Below are 18,898 nucleotides of genomic sequence, written 5' to 3'. Positions count from 1 at the left end.
AGGGTGGGATTCTCTTTTCCAGACCTTAAAAGTTCACATGTTTTACATCTGTCCCTTTTGCCAATACCAAATGGATAATTTTTGTGTGTGGCATCACTGGGTTAGGTATGTATCACAGTAATAAATATAGACACTAATTGCAATATCGTCTCTATGTTGTGGTCTACTAATGTAACTGAATATTTACTGTTCTGGAGTCCAGATTGGCCAGTTCATGCTTCACTGCAGGATCCATGCTTAGCAAAGAGCCACAGTGATTTTTTTTATGTTGTTAAAAGCAGCAGAGAAGGATCCTGGGTTGGCTCGAAACTTACTGACTGAATGAGCAGCTGTTGAATCCTAATTCAACAGTGTGAATGGGGCTGTGTCCTGCACTAGAAGGAAACAGGCTAGTTTACTGGGGTTGAGGTGGGGAGGGGAGTGCAAGCAGTTGATTCTTCATCTCTGGAATTACAAAATGCAGCTTTTCCTCTGGTCCGCCTCTTTGGGCGAAACACACAGAGGTTCCCTGATAAGTGTAAAACAGGAATAAGGGGAAACTGGGCAGTTTTCATATGATCAAACAAGGTTTTATATAAATGTAAAAAGGTAAAGGACCCCTGGACAGTTAATCCCAGTCAGAGGTGACTATGGGGTGTGGCGCTCATCTCGTTTTTCAGGCTGAGGGTGCCGGCGTTTGTCCACAGACAGCTTTCTGCGTCATGTGGCCAGCATGACTTAAACTGCTACTGGTTCACGGAAGACCTTGATGAGTGCAAGAGTGCACAGAAACACTGTTTACCTTCCCGTCGCAGCAGTACCTATTTGTCTACAGTGGTACCTCTGGCTACGAACTTAATTCATTCCAGAGGTCCGTTCTTAAGCTGAAACTGTTCTTATCCTGAGGCATGCTTTCACTAATGGGGCCTCCCCCTGCGCGCACGCCTCTGGCACGCAATTTCCGTTCACATCCTAGGGCAACGTTCGCAACCAGGAGCAGCTACTTCTGGGTTAGCGGAGCTCGTAACCAGAAGTGTTCGTAACCAGAGGTACCACTGTACTTGCATTGGTATGCTCTTGAACTGCTAGGGGGCAGAAGCTGGGACTGAGCAATGGGAGCTCACCTCGTCGCATGGATTCGAACTCCTGACCTTCCAGTTGGCAAGCCCAAGAGGCTCAGTGGTTTAGACTACAGCGCCGCCGCGTCCCATAGGAATCTGTATATAGCAAGGGGTAAGGAACCTTTTTGCCCCCATGGGCCAAACATTGATGACATCAGATGACTGACAGGTGGGCAGTCCCACCTGCCTTCTTTGCCAGCACATTCCCCACAGCGCCAAACAGCTGATGAATAGAGGGTCTGCTTTCCTTCAGGGAGCATGCTGGCAAAGCAGCACCCAGTAGGATTGAGCCCCACCTATCAGCTAACAGCAACAACAGCTGTGATAATAGAGGGCTGCCATACATCCGGGAGTTCAACAACTTTCGGTGTGTCCTTGTTTTTACTTTTTGAAATATGGCAACCCAAAATAATGGTGGTGATGATATTATAATTTATACCCCACCCATCTGGCTGGGATGCCAACTGGAGATGTCAGCTGATTGACAGGTAGGCATCACTTGGGGGATAAAGGGTGGTATATCCAGGGTACATATCTAGTACAAGTCTTCAAAGGACCTGGTGCTGGAAATCCTTACATCTGGTGCCTTCCAGATGTTTTTTACTCCAGTTTCCCAGCAGCCCCAGCAGCCTTGTAAGGCAAACTGACATTATTCCCATAATACAGACCTGTAGATGAGGCTGTGGTCTGAGCCTTGCTTAACGTCACCTCAGTGCTCCCCCCCCAAAAAAAATGTTTAGGGGTACTTTCATTTTTCTACTCATACTGAAATACTGCCCCTCAATGAGGCCAAACTTAGATTCACAAAATATTTGGGGTATGCATACCCCTGTGTACCCCCAGAAAAAAGCAGTGTGTCACCCAATGAGTCTGTTGCAGAAGGAGAGGTTTGTGGCTTTTATCCCCTTATTCTCTCCTAGGAACGCATGCCTGGCACCTACATACAAATTTCTTCTTGGTTCACCGGGAAGCCTTAAGCAAGCATTTGAGCTGGAGAGTTCTGCACCAGCATCCATTGCCAGGGATTTCTGAGCTGTGCGTCTCCCATTATGCATGGCATCCTCTGTGCCCCTTCATATTTCCTTTCCAAACCGCTGCTTGGGTTACTTATTCAGTCCGGCCAGCTCTGGGTGTAGCCTAACTATTGTGTTTGTTATGCAGGAACAGTTAAGTCACTTGGGAAGGCAAAATACCAAAGATGATCCTCTGCCAAAACACCATTAGTAACTTCCTTCTTTTCATATGGTCTGAACCTTCTTCCCCAACTCCTTCTGTTCCTTTAGAAGAAATGCTGAAGATGAATTTAATTAGTACCAGCAGGAAAGTTTCAACATTAGTAAAACTGATTCTGACAACCTCTGTGATCTGTGAAAAGCATACATTGTTTGTTTTTTTAAAAAAAACTTGTGACACCAGGTGAAACTGAATAAAAAATAGGAAGCTGTTGTTTTGATGGGGCTACTTGAGGGGTCTCTCCTCAACACACACTTATCCAGGGTCCCAGAGAAGGGCTTGCATTATTATTATTATTATTATTATTATTATTATTATTAGTAGTAGTAGTAGTAGTAAAATTACACAACCTTTAGGAGACATCTGAAGGCAGCCCTGTATTGGGAAGTTTTTAATGCTTGATGTTTTTAGATATGCTGTAAGCTACCCAGAGTGGCTGGGGCATAAATGATAAAATTATTGCTATTGGTAGTAGTAGTAGTAATAGTAGTAGTAGGATCCTGCCTACCTGCCTGGGTTGCCCCAGCCACTCTGGGTAGCTTCCAACAAAATATAAAAACACAGTAAACCATGCATCAAACATAACTCATCTCTGCAGTAACCGGAAAGTTTTTTAAAAAACAATAATTGATTTACAATTTTGTTAGCCCACACTCATTTGTTTTGTTATTCTAATTGTTTTACATTTATGTACATTATATATGATGTAAAAATGTAATAAAGACTTTTTTTTTAAAAAGCAATAAACTTTTACACAAGTCTCCCTCCACATTTGTAAACGTCTTTTGCATGCTATATTGTTATTATTATTTTTCACTGTAGTCCTATTTTATGAAACTACATAATCCAAATGTGCAGAAATTATTCCAAATGTTAACAAATTATTGTTTGACGCGAACAAGAAGAGTGTTTGTGCCCTTTGTTAGCAAAGCCCCTGCTTCACTCCTCCTCTGCACCTGCTCTTGCTATCCCAGGGAGGAAACAAACCAGAGGCTGGGTTCGTCTTACCTTTGAACCAGTGCTTGAGGTTTGTTTCCTGCAAACAAACTATGGATAAGCCAAGAACAAATATTTGCTTCAATTTGTACTTTGGAGAAAAGCAAACCTTGAGCACTAGCTCATGCACAATGGTTTGGGCCTGCAACAGCCTCTGGTTTGGGACTGCAGCGGGCGTCAGCACACTAGTGCTTGTTCATGTTAAACCATAGTTTATTTTTGACTGCTATGTCCAAGTCAGACCAATATGCTGTAAATAAAGTTTTCCCCTGGAACAACTTAAAACCAGTGCTGTGTGTAGTGGTTTGAGTGTTGGACCAGGACCTGGGTTCAGCTCCCCACTCAGTCATTCATCTCGCTGGTTGTGACCTTGGGCCAGTCACGGCTTCTCAGCCTCAATCTTCCTCACAGGGTTGATGTGGAGATTAAATGAAGAGGAGGTGTTTGATGTGTGCCACCTTGAGCTGTTTAGTGGGAAAAGTGGGCTATAAATGCAATAAATAAAAAAGAAAGCATATAGAAAATATGTTGTTGTTGTTGTTTAGTCGTTTAGTCGTATCCGACTCTTCGTGACCCCATGGACCAAGAGCATGCCAGGCACTTCTATCTTCCACTGCCTCCCGCAGTTTGGTCAGACTCATGTTTGTAGCTTCGAGAACACTATCCATCTCATCCTCTGTCATCCCCTTCTCCTTGTGCCCTCCATCTTTCCCAACGTCAGGGTCTTTTCCAGGGAGTCTTCTCTTCTCATGAGGTGGCCAAAGTATTGGAGCCTTAGCTTCACGATCTGTCCTTCCAGTGAGCACTCAGGGCTGATTTCCTTAAGAATGGATGCGTTTGATCTTCTTGCAGTCCATGGGACTCTCAAGAGTCTCCTCCAGTACCATAATTCAAAAGCATCAATTCTTCGGTGATCAGCCTTCTTGATGGTCCAGCTCTCACTTCCACACATCACTACTGGGAAAACCATGGCTTTAACTATACGGACCAGTTTCGCTCAAGTACAAATCTATATTGTACTTGAAGGGAGGCACTGAGGGATGGAGGATAAAGGACTAACGTGGTATGTTTCCCTATTGATGTTGGGGTGTGTATGTGTGAAGAAGAGTGAGATACTGCTATGTTCACATTTGTACCAGTGTTTTTTTTAAAAAATAATAGCTTGACTTCCGATACTCAAAGTAACGGACAAGACTCATAAATATTTTTGCTGTTACTTAAAAAAACACAAAAAGATCAGAAGGTTTTTCAGGCAGCAGAGCAACTCGTCTGATTATGGAACTTTGCATAAAGTTCCATGTATGTTGATGGCGTTATATGTATATTTTGAGGTGGATTTGCTGAATGCTGGGAAAATAAATTCAGCTGTAGTGGCCCTTTGCTCTCCTTTGCCAAATGCTTTAAACGTACTTCCTTTTAAGCAGGTTTGCTGGATTTCCTTCTAGCAGGTGAAGTCATGGAATGAAAAAGTATCCCCAGAGCTTTGTTGCTATTGCTGTGAAAATGCAGGTGTGCAAACAAGGAAGAAAACAAAAGGCAAGCTGGCCTCTCTGTTTGCCAGAGCAACAGGCAGGCTGCCTACTCACCACTCACTGCGGAGTGCAGTCCCTGCAGCAGCGATAGCAACTGCAACAGGACATGGCAACAATGCCTTTCTGGTCAAATCCAGTGGTAGCGAGTATGCCCTTTTAAGGGTCTCCTTGCACACTCTCATGGGTCAGTTGCATTGTGCTGGGAGGAAAAAGGAAGTTCTCTCTTGCTATATTTGGATATTGGACTTTTATGGGCATAGAGATGAGCCTGTCCCTCAGGAGCAGCAAGTCATGGCTGCACTTGGAGTAGATGCCAACCAGGAGGTCCAGCACTTCCATACTCAGGATGTTCTTCCTGGGCCACGGCCCACCCAGCAGGCATAATTTGGACAGGTTGCAGAATATGGATTCTTTGGAGCCTGATGAGCAGTGTGAATATGCCATACTAATGCAGTACAGTCTTCATAGTCTTTGGAGAAGGCAACATGGGAAACTGCCTTAGACAGAGCCACACCATTACTTGCATCTGGCCCAGTTTTGCTTCAGGCCATAGAAATGCCAGGGAGCAAATGAAGAAGACTCCTATATGATAAGACTAGGAGTGGATTGGTAGGACCATGCACCACAGGGCAGCCTTTGCCGACCTGATGCCCTGCAGATGCTTTGGTCTACAACTGCCATCAATCTCACCATCATACATCCATGAGGTCTGCGGCTGATGGGAATTGTAGTCCAAAACATGGAAGTCTGCATGGGATGGGGGTGGGGTTATCATGGAGCCTTCTTGTTTGTGCAGCTCCTTCCTGCCATTCAGTGTAGTGCTATGCAACATAGGGGAGGGCGTTGAATGAAGGCACATGCTCTATAAACAAATAATTAATCCAGACTTGGTGCTGAAAGGGAAAAGAGAGAGAAAGAGAAGGCAATGTTTGGTTGGGCATGTTAGCTTGGAAGAAGATAATTGCATAGCTGGTTTTTCAGTCAGTACTATGGGTTTAAGGGATCCTGCAGAATTTTGCACACGACTCTGCATTTAACCACATCTGGGCTCTTCCCTTTTGTGTCACCTCTGAAAAAGTGACACTGCCAGCACTTAATGGCACCTGAACTCTCAAGTGGAGCCAGTGGCTCAGCAGTGACTCAGTGGACAGAGCCATAATTACTACATTGCCACCCTTCCTTTCTAAGTTACCACCCGGAGTGCTTCTTGGTCTTGCTCCAGGCCAAGGGCAAGACCCCCAAAGGAAAAGCTGCTGCTGTCATTCAGACAGGGAAGGAACTTGAGGTTCTAGCATGTGTGTGTGTGTGTGTGTGTGTTGCTGAGCCTGTCTGAGGCCTGACATTATGCTTGAGTTTGTTTTCGTAGTTTATGTGCTGAACTCTTTCTCTTCTCTTGTGTTCAGAAATAAAAGTCTTCAAGTTGGCAGAAGCAGTGAAAACAAGAGGGTTTTGTTTTTTTTAAGCACTGCTTTTGTGGGTCTGCCTTTTTTCTTTTCCTTTTTTCAAGAAGAGCAGGTGGAGTGGAGTATACTCCCTAAAAGCTGAAATTCTTACGAGTTTCTTTTATGATGTAGAAACAAAGGCACAAGTCAACCCATAGCTTGGTATTGTTTACATTGACTGACAGCCAGATTTTCATACATTGACTGACAGCCAGATTTTCATACAGCTCTCCCTGGAGATGCTGAAGACTGTACCTGGAACCTTCTGCATACAAAGCAGGTGTTCTGCTATGGAACTGCAGCCCTTCCCCATGGAGGAAGAGCCTTGTCATCGAACTGTAGAATTGGAAGGGACCACAAGGGTCATCTAGTCCAGTGTTTCCCAACCTTGTGCCTCCAGATGTTTTTGGCCTACAACTCCCATCATCCCTAGCTAGCAAGACCAGTGGTCAGGGATGATGGGAATTGTAGTTCAAAAACAGCTGGAGGCACAAGGTTGGGAAACACTGATCTAGTCCAACTCCCTGCAATGCAGGAACTTTTTGCCCAACGCAGGGCTTGAACCGATGACCCTGAAATTAAGAGTCGTTTGCTCTTCCAGCTGAGCTATCCCAGGTTGTTGCCTCCCACCACATGGGACCAATTCCCTGGACTGTGTGCATATGATTTTAAAATGCATTGGATCCATGTCCAAACCCTGCCTTTCTCTGGAGATCCCTGGTGATTGTGAGCAAACATTTTCATCCCAACCTACTTGACATGATAGTTGTGTGGAGGCAAGTTATGGCAACTCTGTTGGAACATGGCTGTGCTCCTTCAGAGCTTGTGAGGCTTGCGCAGGAGACCTTCCCAGTGTGCCTTGTGCTCTGTTCATGTAACGGAAAGACGGGGGTGGGCTAGGAGAGCCTGCTTATGCTCTTCCTTGCACAACTATATTGCAAGGTAGGATAGTCAAGTCCCAGTGCTATCCAGCAATCACTGCCACTACCGCCTCTCAACATATACAGCGCCCAGGTAATTATGTGTTGCTTGAGGAAATATTTTGAAAAGGCTCTTGCTGTGAGGAGTAACTCAGCAATGGGCAGTGCACCACTCCTCCACATCTGGTAGAGAATAGCTTTCGGGAAACAGTTGCCTATATTCCAAAGCATAGGCAAAATATTTATGGAATGTTTCCTACTGCAAATTAACTCTCCCCTCCCCGCAATGAATCACTTTTGTAAGAGTGATCTTAAGTGCTGATTATTTTTCCAGCTGACACAATATGAAGAGTGTCTGTTTATTTTGGCCTCTTTAGGGAATTTCTTTGGAATACAAAATCTCACAAGGGATTTGCTTGATATCCCACCCAGCAGACTTTTCTGGGACATTGTGCTGTTTATCCTTGTTCTAGTCCTATGTGTGGTTTTTCCTTTGCCTCGGAATAGGATGGCTGGTTAGCAACTGCGTATATGACGAATGCACCTAATGAATGTGGAAATGCAACTTTTGGCAATTGCTTTTGAAAACCTCACCTGGTGACCTGTGAATGGATGTCTCTGGTTTAGTCAGTCTCTGTGTAGATATCCTGTCCTGGCTATAGCTTTCTGCAGGCAAACATCACTCTGAGACTTGACCTCCATCCAGTGGTAGACCTACATTTGGGGGCCCCTGAAGCTTGAACTGTTATGGAAGCCCTTCACAACCATCAATGAGGTCTGGGTAACTACCATTCTCTTCTTCAACGGGGTTGTTCCATGAAAGATCAGCACAATTTTTCTGTGAGTTTGCATTTTTGGTATCCACTAAAGTACATTTGTGAACTCATTGTTATTCCCCTAGTGCAGGGGTAGGCAACCTAAGGCCCGTGGGCCAGATGCGGCCCAATCGTCTTCTCAATCCGGCCCGCGGATGGTCTGGGAATCAGTGTGTTTTTACATGAGTAGAATTGTCCTTTTATTTGAAATGCATCTCTGGGTTATTTGTGGGGCCTGCCTGGTGTTTTTACATGAGTAGAATGTGTCCTTTTATTTAAAATGCAATTCTGGGTTATTTGTGGGCATAGGAATTTGTTCATTCCCCCCCTTCAAAATATAGTCCGGCCCCCCACATGGTCTGAGGGATGGTGGACTGTTCCATGGCTGAAAAAGATTGCTGACCCCTGCCCTAGTGTCTTGACCTCTGTTAAAAGGAGGGGGCACACGATTAAATTAGCCATAGCAGAACAGCCAACTTACCTCAACACTCCACCATTACAACATCTGTGCTACTGACTCTCAAACTTTGGGATTGTTGAACTATACCTAAGCCAGAAGCCAGGACAGCCAGCGGGATCGCAGCGTAGCGGGATCCCGCTGGCTGTCCTGGCTTATGGGATAGCCGCACGCAACCTCTCCTGTGCTCCCTTTAAAGAGCCGCACACACGCTCCATGCCTCTTGCCTGCATTCACTCCGTAAGACACACACACATTTCCCCTTACTTTTTAGGAGGGGGAAAGTGAGTCTTATAGAGCGAAAAATACGGTATACAACAACAAAATTTATCAGTTTGAGTCATGTGACTCAAATTGGGTCTAGACCCCAAAATTTTAAGCAATGTGGACTAAAGTTGCCTCTGGGGCCCCTCCAGGATTAGGAGCCCTGAAGCTTAAGCTTCATTAGTTTCATAGTAGATCCACCCCTGCCTCCATCTTGTTTGTGTCCTCAGTTGTTCTATTCAGTTCCTTGAGGGAGCCCTTCTTATCTTATCTTATCCTGTTTATCTAGGAATTTGCTCTGTCCTGTTACGGGGTCTCTGTAGGCCTTTGTGGCTGTTGTGTCATCATCTGTTGCATCAAATGCACTATATGTTTAATGCAGGACCATACCACTTTAAACAGCCATAGCTTCCCCCAAAGAATCCTGGGATGTGTAGTTTGTTTAGAGTGCTGAGAGTTGTTAAAGGTAAAGGGACCCCTGACCGTTAGGTTCAGTTGCGGACGACTCTGGGGTTGCGGCACTCATCTCGCTTTACTGGCCGAGGGAGCCAGCATCTGGCCAGCATGACTAAGCTGCTTTTGGCGAACCAGAGCAGCACACAGAAACGCCATTTACCTTCCCGCCGGAGCGGTACCTGTTTATCTACTTGCACTTTGACATGCTTTCAAGCTGCTAGGTTGGCAGGAGCTGGAGCTCACCCCGCTGCGGGGATTCGAACTGCCGACCTTCTGATAGGCAAGCCCTAGGCTCTGTGGTTTAACCCACAGCACCACCCGCATCCCTGCTGAGAGTTGTTAGGAGACCCCTATTCCCTCTCAGAGAGCAGCAATTCCCAGAGTGGTTTATTGATAAGTCCCTCTTTCCAGGGGACTCTGGAAATCGTAACTCTGTGAGGGGAATAGGGGCCTCCTCCTAACAATGCTCAGTACCTTTAACAAACTGCAGTGCCCAGGATTCTTTGTGGGGAGCCATGACTGCTTAAAGTGGCATGATACTGCTTTAAACATATAGTGCAGATGAGGCCTCCCTCTCTGATGTCAAATTCTATTTAAAGAGCTGCTGGTGACTGTGAGGAGATGAGCCCCAGAAACATGGTGACTTCATTTTCTTTGAAGGTGAGCAAGCTCCTTGTGCCTGATGAGGATGAGGATGCTATTCATCCCGAATGGCTTCTTTTTGTCCTCAGGAGACCAGCTCAGACAAGGAGACCTGAATGGAACTTCTGCCCAACAAAAGGAAGTCACTCCATCAACTTCAAAGAGGATAAGATCAACTACTGAATACCACAACATCTTCAGATCACTTTCTTTTTGTTCTAAAGTTGTGTTTAGACAAAATATTTGTTTTCCTGACTTAAAAAGACTGCTATGGCTTGGATCCAAACTCCCTTTTGTAACATAAAATGTTGGGGAGGAAAATGGGCACCAGCCATCTGAGGCCACCAGTACAGGATGTCAGCAATGTCTAGGTAACCCAGTGACCATTGTGTTGCCTAGACATTGCTGATGTTCTCTTTGCAGCACAGGAGTATGTTTGGTTACAGCAGTACAGGATGGCTGCTTTTGGTTTGGTTTTGGTGGTAGTATGAGATGATTTTGTTCAAACAACCAAAGGTATTCTTGGTGTAGAAGAGATTTCATGTTGGCTCTTCTTATTCATCTGCCAATCAGCTTTCCATCTACACAACTTATTTTTATTGGATATTCCTCTTCTGCAGCAATTCACAGAGCGTTATCTATCTCAAATGAAGCTTCATGCAAATAGAAAAAAAAAATATGGAGGTAGCCATGTTGGCCCATAATAAAAAAACCAAAAGCGACATTGTGTCACCACACCTTTATTAGAACCAACTACAATGTCACCATCATGAACAAGCTTTAGAGTTTTGCAGAGCAGAAGCCATTCCTTGGGATGGGGAGATGGTATTTTACATGCAATGTGCAATCACTGAGAAGGTTCTATCCCAAATCACATAAGAACGTAAGAAAAGGCTGATGGATCAGGCCAAAGGCACATCTCGTCCAACATCCTGTTCTCACAGTGGCCAACCAGATGCCTCTGACCATGAAGACAGAGCATAGCCATTCTGTCTAGTACCCACTGATAAGACTTATCCTCCATGAATTTATCCAGTCCTCTTTTCAAGCCATCCATAGCTTAACTAAGCATAGTGTGAATAATTCTGCCTGAGCCTTACAATGCCCCTGAGTTCTAATATTGTGAGAGGAGCGAAGCTTTTTCTCTACCCACTTTTCCACACCATGCACAATTTTATACACCTCTATCATGTCCAATACAAGGAAAGGTCTTCTTTGAATAACTGGGTCCAGTTGAATTGTATGTGAACACTAAAATTGGACTCAGTATCACCTAGGCCAGTCTCATCCACTCTGGTGCCCTCCAGATGTTTTGACTACAACAACCGCAGAGAAGTAGTCCAAAACACGTGGAAGATACTAGGGGGTTCAACACTGAGACAGGTAGCCAGTGCAAACATTTGCCGCTAAAATATCTGGGTCCCGTAACTAGGAATTGAGGCCCGATTCTCGCATGCCTTACGCACTGCTGAAATCAGCTCTGGGCTCTCTGCTCTGCTACCACAGTTTAAGCTGTACTTTCCTCAGACAGCTGCAGATCCAGGAAGAATGTGTCTTTATTCCAGCATTATCTTGTAGTTTTAAACACGTTCCTTGCAGCAACTGAAAGCCAGAAGGAACTTTGGTGGATGCAAATTGGCTTCCGTTTATGGAAATATAGGCTTGAGAAGAAACAATACTGCAAAAGAAACAGAGGGGATCAAATATTCTCTGGAGCCAAAGTTCAGAGAAGCATGTCAAATGGGTTGGGTGGAGGAAGCAGGAATCAAGGGTGTGCACTGCGATTGTCAGCTCAGTATCTCTCTCTCTCTCTCTCTCTCTCTCTCTCTCTCTCTCTCTCTCTCTCTTGTTCTAGTTGCTTGGAGGCTTATGATCTGACCCACTTTACCCTCTGACCAAAATAATATTTGTGGGTCACAGATGGCTTCCTGTGAGGCAAAGCCCTAGCTGAACTGTTTGTATCTCATTGCGGCAGTAATTATATCCTTCTGGTTTTGAGTCATAGCATGAGAGAGGGAAATTTTTAAACTGTAAAGGAGCAAAAGAACTCAGGGGAAATGTACAAATACAGCTGGTGCCTGCTGCCCTCTTTGCTACCAGCTCTCCATGACTGTGAAAACTGATGTAGGCTGAACTATAGATGAGAGGCTGGATTTCATGTTGGATTTCAGCTTAGCTATGAATGCAGTTGTCAGCTATAAGCAACTCCCTGCCCTTCTGATTTTCCTTCCCACTCCCAAATATAAAGTATTGTGGGGACATAATACTTTATATTAGCCTTCTCCAACATGGCAACCTCTAGAAGTTGCTGGACTCAAATTCCCATCGCCCCAGCCAGCATGTGGTCAGGCATGGTGGGAGTTGTTGCCTAAAAAAATCTGGAGGGCAATAGGTTGGGGAAGGCAGTTCTAAATGTCTGTGTTGACATTATCCTAACATTAGCACTTCTAATAGGTGTTTCTTGAAGTCCTTCAAGGATGGAAATCCTGCTGCATCCTTGAGGAGTGCATACAGGTGGTGCCTGACTTTTTAGTTTGTTGCTTTAGATCCTGTCCTCCAGGCATTTGGTAAGCCCTTATCTTGGTATTGCCCCCTCTGTCCATGGCCACATCAGTGGTTAAAGCTGTATATTGTTATCAGTTTAGCTTCCAAGTTTTGAACTTCTCCTCTCTTCAGTTCTCCCGCTCCAAGTTAGCTAATGTGGTGCCCTTCAGTGATTGCTGGACTACAACTCCCATAATCCTTGATCATTGGCCATGTTGGCTGGGGCTGATGGGAAGTGTCTCATTGACTACTCCTGTGCTAATCTTATGTCTTAATTCTGCTCTTAACACCATGTTATGTCACTGAGCCCTCCCACTGAAAGAGTCAAAAGCTATTGAAATACTAGCTGAGTTTGGACATCATGAGAAATCATGCTTTATAATGAAGGGAACATACCTAGTATTGCCATTATGTGTGCCACAAAGAGGAGATTCAAAGCTTTCATGTCTGTTTTTGATTAGCCACAGTTTAGCACTAATTCAAACACTAAACTATGGTCTGTCTTAACTATGGTTTGCTTGAAACAAGTCAACTTCATAGCTGTGGTTTGACGGTTACTTTTTAAAAAGATGTAGTTAGGATAGACCACCATTTTTGGGACTCAAATGACACAACAAACTATGGGTAATAAAAAATGGAAGCAAAAGTTTCCAAGCTCCACCTGGATATGCCAAAGCAGAAGCAGATAGGGAAGGGGTGTGCAAGACCAAAGATAGGCTAGATAAGCCATTGTTTACTGTGATAGATGAATGTTATCCTTATATATAAGCTCTTAGTTCCTAATGACCTTTATTTATTTTAGTTTTTGTATGCCTGAAAAACGTATTTTTTTCTGTTTTGTATTTGTTAATATTTTGAAATTCAGTAAAACTTTGCAACAGTTTTGTGGCATCTTAATGGCTTACCCTTTGTGGACTTGAGTCCACTTTATCAGATGTGTGAAGGATTATTCCTGGTTGGGTGCAGAGAGTAAAAAAATAAATGGAAATAGTGAAGTTGGAAGGAGATGAAATGCCCAAATTAGTCTGTCCTTTTGTGGTACCAGATGGGACATATTCGCCAATGGTGGAGGGTGCCATCAGTTGACCTTGGCAGTTTTCCACAGCATGTGATTGGCCACTGCGAGAACAAGATGCTGGGCTAGATGGGCCATTGGCTTGTATTAGGTTTTTATATTGAGACATGCCTTTTCCATCATAGTTTTTCACCCCTCCTTTTCACCCACTCTATTCTGTGGAAACTCCCAGTAGACCATGAAGTTTCTAGCTCTCTCCATCTCCTGCTTAGGCTGCTGGCTGAGTTTGGAATTCAAATGCACACATGAGAAAGACTATTACTGATAGGATAGTGCAAGCTCCTTTGCTAAGTTCTTGTACTACCCAAAAGTGATTTCTAACACTAGGCATCCTGTTTATGTGTTTGTACAGTAAATAACAGTGTGAAGGTGCCTTTACCAACCCAGTGCCCTCCAGATGTTCTGGACTCCATCTGAAGGGCATCAAGTTGACAAAGGCTGTCATGAGGTTTTTTAGGGACTTACGGCTGTAAACTTTTCCCGTTTTCTTTTTAGAAAATAAAGAATCTCTTGTTTAGTCTTGCCCATGCAAAAGACAGATTTCCCAGGCTTGAATTTGTCTGGGACACATCCTTTCCAAGCCATCTCTTTTCATTTGACTTCTGTCTCTCAATGTTTATTGGGAAACAATCTTCCATGGAGTTAATTCTTCTTCAGGTTAATTGCCTTTTATCATGGGGCGGTGATGGTTCTGATCAGCATTTGCCTACTCTGATAACTTTCCTGTTTCTATTCCAGGCAGTGTTTTGGTTCCTGGTTTGTATTGTGGGGAGCAGGGAGTGTGTTGGTTCTTTCGTTAAGGATCAAAGGGTCCTGGTAATGGTGTGCTTTATAAACTAGCTCTGAGTTTTGTGTTCCCAAAAACAGCAGTTGCGCCTGTGTTTCTCTACAGGTAATAACACTATTCTAAGGAGATCACCATTGGCTTCTCATGCGTTTCTGGGTTCAATTCAAAAACAAACAATCTTTATTACGGTCCAGAGACCCAACAAATCGTTACAAAGCAATACACAATTCATACAGCCTTACCTCCAGGTTAAACAAGCATTTTCTTCAGAATATAGGGATCATTGGTTCTTGCAACCACCGATAAAAACTTCGCCACTGCTAATGTTCTAGGGTTTGTCTGGTCTTCCAATAGGAACCTGACATAGTGAGCCTCTGATTTTCCCGGGAATGGTGCCAGCAAGGGTAGTATCAGTTCAGCCCTGGCTTGCTCATATTTTGCACAGTGGTTCAATTCAAGGTACAGTGGTACCTCGGGTTAAGAACTTAATTTGTTCTGGAGGTCTGTTCTTAACCTGAAACTGCTCTTAACCTGAAGCACCCCTTTAGCTAATGGGGCCTCCCGCTGCCACCACGCCGCCGCATGATTTCTGTTCTCATCCTGAAGCAAAGTTCTTAACCCAAGGTAATATTTCTGGGTTAGCAGAGTCTGTAACCTGAAGCATATGTAACCCGAGGTACCATTGTACTTGTTTTAACATTTAAACATCATACAGCTCATTTGTCTACCTAGCTCAGTGCTGTCAATGCTGACTTGCAGCAGCTCTGAAGGGTTCAGGTGGAGGACATTCCCAGCCCTACTTAGAGGTTCTGCTGGGGACTGAACCTGTGGCCTTTTGCATGCAAGACAGCTGCTATGCACACAGCTAGGGAAATCTCCTGAAGCAAAGGTGAGGAAGCTGTGGGGGCCCTCCATGTGTTGCTGTACTCTAAGCCCCCCCAACCGCATCCTTAACCATGGGCCATGCTGGCTGGGACTGATGCAAGTTAGGGTCTGAAAACATATGGAGGGCTGCAGGCTCCCTATCCAGGCTTTTTTTTTGGACTTTAAACAACCTCCCATGCAAACCTGCACCAGATGCCCTAGGCTGGGGTGGGGGGTTTAGGGCAGTAGTGACTGGGGAGAGGGAGTTGAAGGAGGGCATGTCCCATTTGAGAAATGTCCTTCCCTAGTATGTAAAGAAGACAGCAGCCCATTTATCATGCAGGAGGCAAGTTGAAACCTTTCTGCTGGCTGATGCTTTTAGTGGTTTCTATCATTTTACTGCATGTTTTAATTCCTTGATTTATTACAACCTTGGGACCAGTGGCAAAATGCTGCTGCCTCAAGCCCTGCCCATATGTGAGCAGGGCTTGGAGAGCATAAACATCAGTCAGAAAATCCTGGAAGCCACAATGCAGCTCACATGCCCTCCTCCCACAGCTCCTTCTGGGTAAGCCTCATTCCTCAGACTTGTGTGGTATTTGGATTTCAGTGACTGTTTGATGGGCTTGTGTGAGCCTTCCTCCTCCTCCTCTTCCTCAGTGCAAAGACTCTGCATGTGTAACTTTTCCCCTCTTACCTTTTGGTCACAAATGTTGGAAGAACTTTTTTATGTGTTTATGGCAAAACCTTTATGGGAGACATATACATAATAAATCAAACATTAAATCCAGAAAACATAGTCTGCACGTTTTACTGTTGTGCACATTATTCAGAGCCATATTTATTAAAACTTGATCTTCAGGACTGGGTACAATGATCAAAGGCAAGTGGGAAAGCACCCTCCCCCCCCACTTTCAAAAAAGGGTCCCTGGGGATCAAAGGTTGAATATCACCATGATGAGATAACACATGCAAGAATATGCAAGGACAAATCTTTAGATATCTCTTCCAGCCAACCTACATTGCTGCATTTATTAGGGGAGAGCTGTTTGACAAATCCTGTGATACCATTGTTGAGTAGAAAAGCCGTCTTTGCATTTCCAGAACTTGTGATTGAATAGTGGCAAGCATGTCAGGAGCAGAGCTCACACCTTTGGTACACATTTCCTAATGTACACTCCGGACTGGGAGCAGAACGCTGGGCTAGGCGTATAATTTGTCTCGTGTAGCAGGCTCTTTTTTATTATTCATTTCATAAAATTTATGTACCGCATGGTTGTAAAAAATAAAATTCCCAAAACTCTTCTTGACTAAACCAGCACCTCCTGTTTTATGCTGGGAACTGCCCAAAGATCTACAGAGAAAGGGCTTTATACAAATTTAATAAATAATGATAAAATCAAATAATAATTTTCTTCCTGCAGGGGAGCAAGGGGCATTATCGGTATCACTGGCAGAGCCACAATGTCAAGCACAGCGGGGTGGATGACATGGTCCTTCTCTCCAAGATCTCAGAAGATTCCATTGTGGAGAACCTCAAGAAGAGATACATGGATGATTACATATTTGTATCCTTTACTGCAGGGCCTGGGGGACATTTATCAGCTCGAAGGTGGCATTTTCTCATAGGCATAATTCTGCGGTCATTTGTGCATGCTTGGATGTGACCAGAGATGGAAGTAGAGCAATGGATGTGATTCTTACCCTTTTGTGTACAGGGGGCTATGTTCTAGCCAGGCAAAAGTTAGGTTTCTATGGGCACGACCCCTTTACCTCCAGACCCAGACAATTAAGAGGCCCTGTCACAGTTCAGGGACACATTCCAACCAGACAAAAACCCTCAGGGAGGATGTCCAGTGGGGTGTGTGGTCCCAAGTTCAATCCCCTTAAATTGAATCTTCTTCTCTGCAGACGGAAAGCTAGCACACCTGGGGCTGATTGGTAGTTACCCTACACAGCAGAACGGTGACTGTTTTTAGCAACAGTTTTCTCCATGCCAAGTAATGTAGAATAAAGATGTCAAATGACAAGGGCTAGTCTTTTCTCCCATCGTTGCCAGTCTGCCAAGGGAAGCTGCACCTGTTAGATTTTGTTCTGTCATGTCTTGCTGGAGTTGGGGAGAAAAACGTAGTTCTGTGCCTACTGCTGTGCCAGGTGTGGGGCACAAACTAGCCCTCGTTGGCTTGTAAATGTTAGCCGTGTGTTTAGGATGACGGGTCTGCGGGCTCTGAAGGGCCTTGAAACGAAGATGGAAGCAGCGGGGATGTTGTGGAGGAGAAAGTGAATTCTCATAAGAGCATCATCATCCCACCCCAGCCCATGCCTGCTGCCAAACCTGCTTTCGTGCTTGAAATATCAGGGACTTATGAAAGGATTCCATTGACGTGAGACACAATGGCTTGCTATTCTGCTCCCCGCTTTCACACTCTCAGGCATAATCTCTGCCGACATAAAATCCAGTTTTGAGCTACTCAGCAGAACGTAGACTATCCTTCTCTCTCTCTCTCTCTCTCTCTCTCTCTCTCTCTCTCTCTCTCTCTCTCTCTCTCTCTCTCTCCCCCCCCCCTCTCTCCCTCTCCCCCTCCCCAATAGTTGAGTCTTTGCATTCCCCTTGTGCGTTTGAGGGCAGAGCTATATAAGCTACACATGTGATTTGGGTTAGAGCAAAGCAGCTGGGAGGGGGCTGCTATGGAGTGGGAAAGCAGGGGGAAGTGATTAACCCTTCACCACCCTTCACCACCCTTCACCACCTAGCCCTTCACCACCACTCAGGCGCGTGCTGAACCTCACAAATGTGTGACCCCCCCTTCTCACTTTGATAAAGCACTATGTTTTCATCCATTGCCATAGAATACTGGCTGGTGGGAAAACAGTTGACATCTCAGCCCAGCCATTGCACTCCTTCCCTTGAAGATGCTATGTCTCTATTGCTAGGCCCCTTGCAGAGGGTTACCATATTGGCCTGAATATAAGCCTCACTTTTTACCCAAATTCCAACCGTGAAAAGTTGAAGTGCGCCCTATATATGCAACATTATGGTATGCAGCCAGGAGCGCAGCAAACTGGCACCTGTCCCGTGCCTAGTCCCCTGTCCTCTCCCCTAAGGCTGGGAGGGGAGAGAGCGAGGGAGGGGAAAGCTCCAACCCCACCCCCCCATACAGCCAGGAGCAGCAAGGAATGGAGCAGCTTATATTCGGGTATTTTTTCTCTTTTTTTCTTCCTCCCCAATCAATTTTAAAGGTGTGGCTTATATTCAGATGCGGCTTATATTCGGGCCAATACGGTAGTTCATATGCTGCTTTTTCATGCTGGACTGTGCTAGTAAAGCTCAGATATCAAAATAAATATCAAAATACAACACATGTGCTTTGTTACGCAGTTCTACGTTTCACTTTTCTCCCTTGTGAGAAGGTGTTCTTAAGGACTGTAATCTTGTTCTGGAGTCAAACAGACTTGAGCAACCAGGCTGGAGTTTGTGTGCTGTCTCAAGCTGCTTTTCTTACAGGTGGCAAGCTTCAGTTCTGAGGAGAGATCCTTCAGTCTCTTAGTCTGAGTGGGTTCTGCCACCATGACTGTCCTGTCAGTGCAGATTGTTGCAGAATTCCAGCAGCAGTCTGGCCTCCCCTCGTAAACTTACTGGGCTTCTAACTTGCACAGGGATGACCCTTTTTCTGCTGCTCTCCTAGTCTGTAACAGGCATCCCATAATCTCACTCAGGCCTAAAAAGCTTTGCAAGATCTGGTGCTATTCTCCTGATAGCTAAGAGCAACA

General features: G+C 44.8%; 1 protein-coding gene across 1 annotated transcript in view; it reads left to right on the top strand.

The window, feature by feature from the left end:
• Nucleotides 1-18,898, top strand: part of MYO1E (myosin IE) — a 106,262-nt gene that overhangs the window by 20,545 nt on the left and 66,819 nt on the right. The window contains exon 2 of the mRNA XM_081887614.1: nucleotides 16,552-16,695. Coding sequence (XP_081743740.1) covers nucleotides 16,552-16,695 — 144 coding nt within the window. The remainder of the gene's footprint in view (nucleotides 1-16,551; nucleotides 16,696-18,898) is intronic.

Source organism: Podarcis melisellensis (genome assembly GCF_964234715.1).
Source record: "Podarcis melisellensis genome assembly, chromosome: 14".
Lineage (NCBI taxonomy): Eukaryota > Metazoa > Chordata > Lepidosauria > Squamata > Lacertidae > Podarcis > Podarcis melisellensis.
Note: the sequence above shows the minus strand (reverse complement) of the source record. Positions and strands in the feature narration are given on the sequence as shown.